This window comes from Schistocerca serialis, chromosome 6 (assembly GCF_023864345.2).
Source record: "Schistocerca serialis cubense isolate TAMUIC-IGC-003099 chromosome 6, iqSchSeri2.2, whole genome shotgun sequence".
Lineage (NCBI taxonomy): Eukaryota > Metazoa > Arthropoda > Insecta > Orthoptera > Acrididae > Schistocerca > Schistocerca serialis.
Genome location: NC_064643.1, coordinates 133503668 through 133516501, shown reverse-complemented (window position 1 = coordinate 133516501; position 12834 = coordinate 133503668). Strand labels below are relative to the sequence as shown.

General features: G+C 38.8%; 1 protein-coding gene across 3 annotated transcripts in view; it reads left to right on the top strand.

The window, feature by feature from the left end:
* Window positions 1-6672: 6672 nt before the first annotated feature.
* The window catches only part of LOC126483640 (uncharacterized), an 83302-nt gene continuing 77140 nt past the window's right edge, over window positions 6673-12834 (top strand). For 2 of the 3 annotated variants that reach the window (XM_050106695.1, XM_050106697.1), the window contains exons 1-2: window positions 6673-6976; window positions 7240-7462. In XM_050106695.1, coding sequence (XP_049962652.1) covers window positions 6810-6976; window positions 7240-7462 — 390 coding nt within the window. In that variant the 5' untranslated portion in view covers window positions 6673-6809. The remainder of the gene's footprint in view (window positions 6977-7239; window positions 7463-12834) is intronic. The other variant, XM_050106696.1, reaches the window with a different exon arrangement.

The following is a 12834-nucleotide window of genomic DNA, read 5'->3' as shown; positions in this document are numbered from 1 at the left end:
GTCTGTTGTATTTTGATCTAACAACCTTGTCTCTCACCCTCTCGATGTGTAACCTATCTGTGGTCGAATAAATTAACCAAGAAGCTGATTTTCTCTGAGAAAGATTTCATACTTTGTGTTTTATCTGGCAGCACCACAGAAAGGTAGTGTTATGCTGTGATATTGGACCCTGTTGTTGTTGTTGTTGTTGTTGTTGTTGTCCTCAGTAATGAGACTGGTTTGATGCAGCTCTCCATGCTACTCTATCCTGTGCAAGCCTCTTCATCTCCCAGTACTTTCTGCAACCTACATCCTTCTGAATCTGCTTAGTGTATTGACCTCTTGGTCTCACTCTACGATTTTTACCCTCCACACTGCCCTCCAATGCTAAATTTGTGATCCCTTGATGCCTCAGAACAAGTCCTACCAACTGGTTCCTTCTTCTTGTCAAGTTGTGCTACAAACTCCTCTTCTCCCCAATTCTATTCAATACCTCGTCATTAGTTACGTGATCTACCCATCTAATCTTCAGCATTCTTCTGTAGCACAACATTTCGAAAGTTTTTATTCTCTTCTTGTCCAAACTATTTATCGTCCATGTTTCACTTCCATACATGGCTACACTCCATACAAATACTTTCAGAAGCGACTTCCTGACACTTAAATCTATACTCGATGTTAACAAATTTCTCTTCTTCAAAAACGCTTTCCTTGCCAGTCTACATTTTATATCCTCTCTACTTCGACCATCATCAGTTATTTTGCTCCCCAAATAGCAAGACTCCTTTACTACTTTAGGTGTCTCATTTCCTAATCTAATTCCCTCAGCATCACCTGACTTAATTCGACTACATTCCATTATCCTCGTTTTGCTTTTGTTGATGTTCATCTTATATCCTCCTTTCAAGACACTGTTCATTCCGTTCAACTGCTCTTCCAAGTTCTTTGCTGTCTCTGACAGAATTACAATGTCACTGGCGAACCTCAACGTTTTTATTTATTCTCCATGGACTTTAATGCCTACTCCGAATTTTTCTTTTGTTTCCTCTACTGCTTGCTCAATATACAGATTGAATAACATCGGAGACAGGCTACAACCCTGTCTCACTCCCTTCCCAACTGCTGCTTCTCTTTCATGCCCCTCGACTCTTATAACTGCTATCTGGTTTCTGTACAGATTGTAAATAGTCTTTCGCTCCCTGTATTTTACCCCTGCCACCTTCAGAATTTGAAAGAGAGTATTCCAGTCAACATTGTCAAAAGCTTTCTCTAAGTCTACAAATGCTAGAAATGTAGGTTTGCCTTTCCTTAATCTATTTTCTAAGATAAGTCGTAGGGTCAGTATTGCCTGACGTGTTCCAACATTTCTGCTGAATCCAAACTGATCTTCACCAAGGTCGGCTTCTACCAGTTTTTCCATTCGTCTGTAAAGAATTCGCGTAAGTATTTTGCAGCTGTGACTTATTAAACTAATAGTTCGATAATTTTCACATCTGTCAACACCTGCTCTCTTTGGGATTGGAATTATTGTATTCTTCTTGAAGTCTGAGGGTATTTCCGCTGTTTCATACATCTTGCTCACCAGATGGTAGAGTTTTGTCAGGACTGGCTCTCCCAAGGCCGTCAGTAGTTCCAATGGAATGTTGTCTACTCCCGGGGCCTTGTTTCGACTCAGGTCTTTCAGTGCTCTGTCAAACTCTTCACGCAGTATCGTATCTCCCATTTCATCTTCATCTACATCCTCTTCCCTTTCCATAATATTGTCCTCAAGTACATCGCCCTTGTATAGACCCTCTATATACTCCTTCCACCTTTCTGCTTTCCCTTCTTTGCTTTGAACTGAGTTTCCATCTGAGCTCTTGATATTCATACAAGTGGCTCTCTTTTCTCCGAAGGTCTCTTTAATTTTCCTGTAGGCAGTATCTATCTTACCCCTAGTGAGGTAAGCCTCTACATCCTTACATTTGTCCACTAGCCATCCCTGCTTAGCCATTTTGCACTTCCTGTCTATCTCATTTTTGAGACGTTTGTATTCCCTTTTGCCTGCTTCATTTACTGCGTTTTTACATTTTCTCCTTTCATCAATTAAATTCAATATTTCTTCTGTTACCCAAGGATTTCTAGTAGCCCTTGTCTTTATACCTACTTGATCCTCTGCTACCTTCACTACTTCATCCCTCAGAGCTACCCATTCTTCTTCTACTGTATTTCTTTCCTCCATTCCTGTCAATTGTTCCCTTATGCTCTTCCTGAAACTCTGTACTTCCCCTGGTTTAGTCAGTTTATCCAGGTCCCATCTCCTTAAATTCCCACCGTTTTGAAGATTCTTCAGTTTTAATCTACAGTTCATAACCAATAGATTGTGGTCAGAGTCCACATCTGCCCCAGGAAATGTCTTATAGTTTAAAAGCTGGCTCCTATATCTCTGTCTTACCATTATATAATCTGTCTGATACCTTCTAGTATCTCCAGGATTCTTCCATGTATACAACCTTCTTTTATGATTCTTGAACCAAGTGTTAGCTATGATTAAGTTATGCTCTGTGCAAAATTCTACCAGACGGCTTCCTCTTTCATTGCTCTCCCCCAATCCATATTCACCCACTATGTTTCTTTCTCTCCCTTTTCCTACTGTCGAATTCCAGTCACCCATGACTATTAAATTTTATCTCCCTTCACTACCTGAATAATTTCTTTTATCTCATCATACATTTCATCAATTTCTTCATCATCTGCAGAGCTAGTTGGCATATAAACTTGTACTACTGTAGTAGGCATGGGCTTCGTGTCTATCTTGGCCACAATAATGCGTTCACTATGCAGCTGGTAGTAGCTTACCTGCACTCCTATTTTTTTATTCATTATTTAACCTACTCCTGCTTTACCCCTATTTGATTTTGTATTTATAACCCTGTATTCACCTGACCAAGGGCCTTCCAAGTCATATTCAGATGAAGTTTAGTGGTTTTTTAGTTTTTAATAAAGTTTTCATCAGTAGCTACATGGCAGGAAGTTTGGGGGATGGGATGGCTGTAACAATGGGAGAACGGATTTTTCATTATTCACTCACAATGCAATTCCCATTTTTTTAATCATCCCTTTCGAATTTCATTATGACTTCAATGACCAACTGTTGAAATAGTTTGCACACTTTATAGGCCAGAGCCTGTCACTACCATTCCACTGTCACAGTTCACCTGACAAGATTGTCAGTGCCTATTAGTTGTTACTTGTGATTAATCACAATGTAATGGCTACAGTGATGAATAACAGAAGGAACATTTTAACATTGGTGGAGTGCTGTTTTAAACTGTGACAAATCACAACTAAAAATGTTAGATACTGAAATCACTGATATTGGTAATCTCTGTCTCTAGTGCTACATGCAGGAAATATGTATGTTGACACAGGAAATTTTGTAGGCCACGAACTGATCCTCTTCTCATCACTGAAGTCTTTTTGCTGTCTTTGACACTTATCTTTTGAGTTTAAACCATACAATAGTCCTGTGGATGCCATTCTAGTACATGTCAAATAAACAGAAAAACAACAATTGTACTAAAGAAAAACATAACTATATATGTTATCTGCATGGGCATTGATAGGCATATAGTCGTGTGATTGAATGAACTCAAAAAGCTTTCCAGTGTTTCTTGAAGAGTCATTTGTTTGGAGTTTATGCCATTCACAGCATTGTAAAGGTGTTGCCTGCAATTTCTCAATGGACAACTATAAAAACTATTCTTGTAAATTCTTGGTGTAGTTCAGTAACTACAATAGTTAAAATTTCAAAAAAGAATTATATATGCCATTTTAATGAGGCCATTGTATGATGTAAAAATTCCACACAGTATCAGGTTTTTGAAGACAGTTCTGAAAATTCGATAAATATAGGTAAAATTTGATATAAAATTGTTCGTAATAAATTACAGTCTGTAAAAACTTGCACTGCTCCTTTTCAAAAAGAAGGAAGGAAGAGAGTATAGTGATTGCTGGCTTTAATGTCCCAATGACAACTGTCACAGTGAAATCCATAAGTTCGCCCAACAGTGCAGATTTATGAGAAAAGAGTACAGTACTTTGTGTTAAATGAGTATAAGCACTGCCACGAAACCTGAAGAACAGCAGCAATGTGAGGACTGTTGTCGCAACAATGAAAAAACTCTGATAGAAAAATAATTTATGGGGAAAAGTATGTGAACAAAACTAATTATCTGAACTTACTTATCAGTCATGTGACTTATGAATTTTATGTATCCATATTAAGAGAGAGTGAACAAATATTTTACATTATGTTACTCATAAAATTAAGAATAATAATATATGTCACAACTCTGTATTTTTAAATTCAGTGGTTGCTTTGTTCGAAGGTTACACTATCAGCATTAATTATGGTCTGTAAATCATTGTGTATTATTCTTAATTACGTGACATAAAGCCTTGACTGTTCTATAACTATATGTGTACCATGTAAACTATTAAAATTACGGAACGAGATTTTCACTCTGCAGCGGAGTGTGCACTGAAATGAAACTTCCTGGCAGATTGAAACTGTGTGCCCGACCGAGACTCGAACTCGGGACCTTTGCCTTTCGTGGACAAGTGCTCTACCATCTGAGCTACCAAAGCACGACTCACGCCCAGTACTCACAGCTTTACTTCTACCAGTATCTCGTCTCCTACATTCCAAACTTTACAGAAGCTCTCCTGCAAACCATGCAGAACTAGCACTCCTGAAAGAAAGGATACTGCGGAGACATGGCTTAACCACAGCCTGGGGGATGTTTCCAGAATGAGATTTTCACTCTGCAGCGGAGTGTCCGCTGATATGAAACTTCCTGGCAGATTAAAACTGTGTGCCTGACCGAGACTCGAACTCGGGACCTTTGCCTTTCGCGGGCACGTGCTCTACCATCTGAGTTACCAAAGCACGACTCACGCCCGGTCCTCACAGCTTTACTTCTGCACACAGTTTTAATCTGCCAGGAAGTTTTATTATAATTACGTTTATGATCTCTAGTTTGTAAGCATGATTACTTATCCTCTATTACAAGTATATAAATGTATGAACTGTAAAATTGTGGCCACAAGTGTAAAACTTTATTGTGGCATAAGTTATAGCTGGTTTGGAGTGCTTGTGATTTAATGTCCAATGAACACTGTGCAACTTTCTGTGTTAGTGTAACCTATCCATGAACTGAAACTTGAGAAGTTCTTGGTTACAATGTGTTCTTGAGAGCTGACAACGAGAATTTGAATGTCATATACTACAATAGTATTTCTTATTTCACATTGTATATCAGCATTCAAGGCCAAAACGAGAACATTTGGTGGTTATTCTCATAAAGGTTCTTGTTTGTTGGATACATATTCGTTTCCATTGTTTCATCTTAGTCTTACTACTGGAATTCTGGCAACTACTTTGAAATGTTCTCCTGTCACACAAAAGCGAATGTTAAATTGAAAGAAGTGTCTAAGAAGCAAGTTTTTGTACCAAAAGAAAAAAACTATCTTCAGAAACAGATATAGTTTTGCTTCATTTCCAGAAAACTATTTTCTTTAAAGGCCGGCAGATAACATACAAAACCACATTATGGGTGCAGGCACATTATAATACATACTCTTCCGACAAAAGGGCATTATATCAGTTGCCTACAAGCAGATTGGTGGCTGAAGTGAACTGTGCTGTACTTGTAAAAGTACTTGGATGCTAAGTTGATTCCTTTTCCTCTCTTGTAAACAGAGTTCTCGATTTCATGCTTAAGTTATCGATTCTGGGCATTACCACTATGTGTCTAATTCCAAAAAATCTGTTCCTCCTACAGAAACACAAATTGCAATTTGGAAAACAGCCTTTTGCTAGTCATTTTCTTGTTATTTATCATGCCTTAATTTTAATAAGACGTTAGTTCCTGCAGACTTAAATAATGCTTCTGTGATTGTTATTGTTTCGAATTGCACCGATGGATGAATAAAAATTAATTATTAATAAAAGATGGATGAGTGCTTAGCATGTCGACTTCTTGAAGGAGGAGGAGTTTATAGATGCTCAATGGCGAAGTTATCAGTGCACGACTTACCGAGTCCTTGTCCATGATTTCAAAGGTAGCACAAGTAAGATCTCTTTTATCAGGCTCTCTAAGAGACCAGGCACTATGTTCATATTCCGCAGACAAGTTATTATCAACTAATGGAGTAAATCCACGAATATATCTGATGGCTATGCGAGCGCTGGACTTTGATACAGTAATCAAAATTTAGTACATACTATTATTGTTTCTTGATGTCCCATTATTACGCTGCATTGTTAATTATTTATTTTTCTATGGGTTGGTGATTGCCAAATAAATTACTATGATCCCATAGTACTTGGAGTGTGCCAGTTTCTTATAGTATCATAATTTGAAATTGGGGCATACCGTTTGAGAGCTGTTTCACTGATACATTCGGGAAGCACTTTTACCTGTGTACACGTGGATGGGTGATTAGAGCATCTGAATTGTAACTCAGCGGTTGACTGAGGAGCTTGAATGTGTGTAAACTTAAGACAGTTTCTATTTGCAGCATTTAAATGTGCATGAAGCAGACACACTTTACAAACAAATACATTTTTGCTCTCTGTTAGTCGATTTTAGGCATTAGTATGGAAAAAACGTATCGCTGAGTTTATAAACAGCAGATGACGCCACTGGTCATAATGGTGATAAGTTGGCGCAGGTAGTAAACGGCAACAGATACTCAGACCTTGTTACCAGTTATCTTTGGTACGTTGACATTTGTGTGCAGCCTTGGAATTTGTTGCTTGTCGCTGTGTTTACAGCGGGAGAGAAATGGGTATAGACAACATGAGAGGTGGATATGGAAGATGTCCACCCTTATTAGCGGGTGGTTTGTTTGTGATGTGTGTTATACTTGTTTTCAATTGGTGGTCGTTATCATCTCAAAATTATGAACTTTTGAAACAATTACAAGATCTAAGCGAGCAACTCAAAATCAGGTGAGTTGTCATAGTGCTGTACTGATAGTATGCTGCTTTATTCCGACTCTTTCTTTTCCATGTATTATTTTAATTCTGCTAACTGTTTGTAGCGTAGATGGTTTGTGATTAGAAACCACCCGCAAAAAGCGACTTTCTTGTTTTGTGATGTAGGTGTAGTTTCTTAAATCCCCTCGCTAATGTTAAGTCACCGATAAGTACATGAGGTGATAGCACAACAACGAAAAATTATTGCTGCATCTTGTTTTCTGATTCTCTTCCAGTTCAGACGAACAGGATTTGTGCATTCGACAGAAACAAGGTCTAGAAACCAGAAATAAACTTACTGAAGACGACTTGGCAAAATCGAGAGTACGTATTGAGCTGATTGAAAAGGAAAACGACGAACTGAAAAAGACTGTTGAGACCAAGGAAGAAGAACTAAGAACGTCACAGAAGGCCAAAGAAGAAGCTCAAGGAAATGCTGACCGTTGCAACACAGAGTTGGTATGTATTAAAAACCAACATAAAACCCATGGGTACCCGATCTGTTGTTGTGAATTTTAGCTCTGGTAATTGCCTCAGGATTAGACATGTTAATGTTTCTGTAGTGTGTGGAGACTGGAAGGGTGTTGTTTGATATTTATGGAGATTGGAATGGTGTTGTTTGATATATATTTACTCAGTTTTTGAGGGTTAACGCTATCTCTCAAAAGAATAATGCTCAGGTTGCCCTGCAGTACAGTGACCCAAAGAAATCAAACGCATATATGAAAAATTATTTCAGGAGACTAGCACATAACATCTGAAACTAATAATAAAAACAGTTTCTATTTAAGTTGCGCAAAAAGCATAAGAATTATTTTGTGTGGCCTTAGTATCCTTATCAAGTGTCCAGACATAGGGATTTGTATTCTGGTATGAAGCCGCCATCTGACAAAACGAGATACACAGATTATCCATAAATAAAGAAAATGTACTTGTTAGTTACTCCATCAGTAATAATTATAATAATAATAATGAGCGTATGGCACTGATGGCCAAGAGACCCCTTGTGGGGCGGTTTGCCTGCTGCTCCTCAAGTTCTTTGACGCCACTACAGCGACTTGCGAGTGTATGAGGATGAAATGATGATGAAAGACACACATCACCCAGTCATCTCGAGGCAGAGAAAATCCCTGACCCTGCCGGGAATCGAACCCGGGACCCTGTGCGCAGGAAGCAAGAACGCTACTGCAAGACCACGAGCTGTGGACACTCCATCAATAAATTAGCTGAATAAATAAATTCATTGCCTGAAGATTCCTTTTAGGTGCATATCAAGTAGTTTGTTCATTGTAAATGGGCTTCTCTTTTTAAGATGACTGTTGTCATGTTGTTAATAGGCTTAAGTATTTTCACTCATTTTGCAAAGGATTGTCTGTTAAGGCCATAATGAAGGGGTGTTTTGACAGAGGGAATCACTGCAAAGTTAATCTGCATAATTTATTAACAACCCAATATCACTAATGCTAATATACTTAGAGTAATAATTATGGACATAATGTCTAGATTACTTTATCATCATATATATAAGAAGAAGAGCAGTTAAATTGAAGGGGAGGGGGAGTGGGGAAAGCCACTCTTCCTCTACTGTAATATAGGTCTTCGGTGCTTAATGTTCAATGATCTGTCTTCAAACCAGGCATTGATCATTATTTTGGAATAATATGCATGAAATTGTGCATCCACACCTAAAGTTGTAAGTTTTTATTTAGCTGATTATCTTCTGTTGGACAGGCTACTGCTCGTGGGTTCTATTCTCATTAGAATAACCATTAACTGATGAAAAGATTATGCTATTCAGGAGGCTTCAAATTTTTTTTTAATTAAATGAAGTTTCTGAACCTTGAAATAATTATATTCAGTAATATTTCACATGCTGAACTAGTGACACAAAGTGTGTCTGCCTTCAGCATTTCTACAGCAGCACATCTGCTCCATTTACAACTTCCCACCAGGTCTTTCTGTTTACAACAGTAGTCCTGCCTAGATTCTCCACAACAAAGAGGAACAGTGATGTAACATATAAATCAAAGTGTGTACACCCTTAACAGTAACAATCACTGGTACATCTTTAAAAATAAATTGAATTTACAGAATTTTAAGTAAAGAGCTGCAACACTAATTCAGGTTTACAAAATATGAATATTTTAATATGAAATAACTAGTTTCTGTGATCATATGTTTAGATACTTACATATATTTAACCAAAGATATGAATACCATCAGGTATCGTAGGATTCTCATTCTGTCAAGAGCTTGACTGGTTTAAACTCTTAACACTAATCAGCTGTTATTTGTATCTGCTACAAATACACAAATTATTTATTTAACTTTGCACAAAACCTTAGTAAAGCTAAAACCTATTTAATTTAATCGTTGTTATCAGGAGAAAGAAAACTGGTGTTCTACGGATCGGAGCGTGGAATGTAGAAAATTTAAAAAGGGAAATGGATAGGTTAAAGTTATAGTGGGAATTGGTGAAGTTCGGTGGCAGGAGGAACAAGACTTACGGTCAGTTGAATACAGGGTTATAAATAGAAAATCAAATAGGGGTAATGCAGGAGTAGATTTAATAATGAATAAAAAATAGGAGTGCGGGTAAGCTACTACAAACAGCGTAGTGAATGCATTATTGTGGCCAAGATAGACACGAAGCCCACACCTACCACAGTAGTACATGTTTATATGCCAACTAGCTCTGCAGATGATGAAGAAATTGATCAAATGTATGATGAGATAAAAGAAATTGGAAATACGGAAGCGTCCGATCCCGCCCGTCTGCTTTGACCCATGACGTCACAAACATGCCGGAAACGACCGTAAACCACGATTCCAATATGGCGCATATAAAGTCGGTACGCACACATTATGAGAACGAAAATACATCGAAAAACAAACACACACACTTTCCACAAAAAGCCTAATGACACTAATGGGACAAGCGCGGGAAATGGGGTGTTTTTGGGTGGGGGCAAACTAAATGTAAACAAATTTAGACACCCACCCCCATACAAACCACACAAAACGACGAAAAACATCATCACAAAACTCCACAAATACCACTGAACACAATATCATCTGGAACCGGACACTTCCCTTGACCTATGTAGGTCAACAGCAGCTCCCGATCCCATAAGTTAGGATCAAACACTTCCCTTGGCCTATATAGCTCAAAAACATTTCTCGATACCAATATCAACATACACAGCCACACATTGGGATCGAACACTTCCCTTGACCTGCTCACTGTTAATTTTTTCCGTCATATCCATTCGTGAACATAAACAACAGCAGATTAATTTTACTAAAATTACCACACAATGTACAGCGAGCAACACTAAATTAACCTTCACACAAAATCGTTAACTCACTGAAATGAATTACACTACAAACGCAGCCGACACTCGAACAATTCTGGATAATGAGCAAAAGCAAACTGAGCCCATTACACCACACAAACGAAAACCTTGAACATACCACCAGAGAGCACAACAAACTACAACATGACGCCATCTACAAACATGCCACACTCACAAACCTAACTCCGCGCCGTCATGACATCACACACAACACCCTTACATCACGGGTCAAAGAAGACGCGTGGGATTGGATGCTTCAGGTAGTGAAGGGAGACGAAAATTTAATAGTCATGAGTGACTGGAATTCGACAGTAGGAATAGGAAGAGAAGGAAATGTAGTAGGTGAATATGGATTGGGGCTAAGAAATGAGAGAGGAAGCTGCCTGGTAGAATTTAGCACAGAGCATAACTTAATCATAGTTAACACTTGGTTCAGGAATCATGAAAGAAGGTTGTATACATGGAAGAACCCTGGAGATACTAGAAGGTTTCAGATAGATTATATAATGGAAAGACAGAGATTTAGGAACCAGCTTTTAAATTGTAAGACATTTCCTGGGGCAGATGTGGACTCTGACCACAATCTATTGGTTACGATCTGTAGATTAAAACTGAAGAAACTGCAAAACGGTGGGAATTTAAGGAGATGGGACCTGGATAAACTGAAAGAACCAGAGGTTGTACAGAGTTTCAGGGAGAACATAAGGGAACAATTGACAGGAATGGGGGAAAGAAATACAGTAGAAGAAGAAAGGGTAGCTTTGAGAGATGAAGTAGTGAAGGCAGCAGGGGATCAAGTAGGTAAAAAGACGAGGGCTAGTAGAAATCCTTGGGTAACAGAAGAGATACTGAATTTAATTGACGAAAGGAGAAAATACAAGAATGCAGTAATTCAAGCAGGCAAAAAGGAATACAAACCTCTCAAAAATGAGATAGACAGGAAGTGCAAAATGGCTAAGCAGGGATGGCCAGAGGACAAATGTAAGGATGTAGAGGCTTTTCTCATGAGGGGTTAGATAGATCCTGCATACAGGAAAATTAGAGAGACCTTTGGAGATAAGACAACCACTTGTATGAATATCAAGAGCTCAGATGGAAACCCACTTCTAAGCACAGAAGGGAAAGCAGAAAGGTGGAAGGAGTATATAGAGGATCTATAGAGGGGTGATGTTCTTGAAGACAATATCATGGAAATGGAAGAGGATGTAGATGAAGATGAAATGGGAGATATGATACTGTGTGAAGAGTTTGACAGAGCACTGAAAGACCTGAGTCGAAACAAGGCCCCGGGAGTAGACAACATTCCATTAGAACTACTTACAGCCTTGGGAAAGCCAGTCCTGACAAAACTCTACCATCTGGTGAGCAAGATGTATGAGACAGCCGAAATTCCCTCAGACCTCTAGAAGAATATAATAATTCCAATCCCAAAGAGAGTAGGTGTTGACAGATGTGAAAATTACCGAACTATCAGTTTAATAAGTCACCGCTGCAAAATACTTACACGAATTCTTTACAGACGAATGGAAAAACTGGTAGAAGCCGACCTCGGTGAAGATCATTTTGGATTCTGCAGAAATGTTGGAACACGTGAGGCAATACTGACCCTACGACTTATCTTAGAAAATAGATTAAGGAAAGGCAAACCTACATTTCTAGCCTTTGTAGACTTAGAGAAAGCTTTTGACAATGTTGACTGGAATACTCTCTTTCAAATTCTAAAGGTGGCAGGGGTAAAAATAGAGGGAACGAAAGGCTATTTACAATTTGTACAGAAACCAGATGGCAGTCGAGGGACATGAAAGGGAAGCAGTGGTTGGGAAGGGAGTGAGACAGGGTTGTAGCCTCTCCCCGATGTTATTCAATCTGTATATTGAGCAAGCAGTAAAGGAAACAAAAGAAAAGTTCAGAGTAGGTATTAAAATCCATGGAGAAGAAATAAAAACTTTGAGGTTCATCTATGACATTGTAATTCTGTCAGAAACAGCGAAGGTCTTGGAAGAGCAGTTTAACGGAATGGACAGTGTTTTGAAAGGAGGGTATAAGATGAACATCAACAAAAGTGGTGCTACAGAAGAATGCTAAAGATTAGATGGGTAGATCTCATAACTAATGAGGAGGTATTGAATAGAATTGGGGAGAAGAGGAGTTTGTGGCACAGCTTGACTAGAAGAAGGGATCAGCTGGTGGGACATGTTCTGAGGCATCAAGTGATCACCAATTTAGTACTGGAGGGCAGCGTGGAAGGTAAAAATCATAGAGGGAGACCAAGAGATGAATACACTAAGCAGATGCAGAAGGATGTAGGCAGCAGTAGGTACTGGAAGATGAAGAAGCTTGCACAGGATAGAGTAGCATGGAGAGCTGCATCAAACCAGTCTCAGGACTGAACACCACAACAACAACGTGGCTAATATTGGGGGTATTGCAAGTGTCTCTTGCCCCCACCTCTTCCCCAAAATCTCGGCTGTGGTG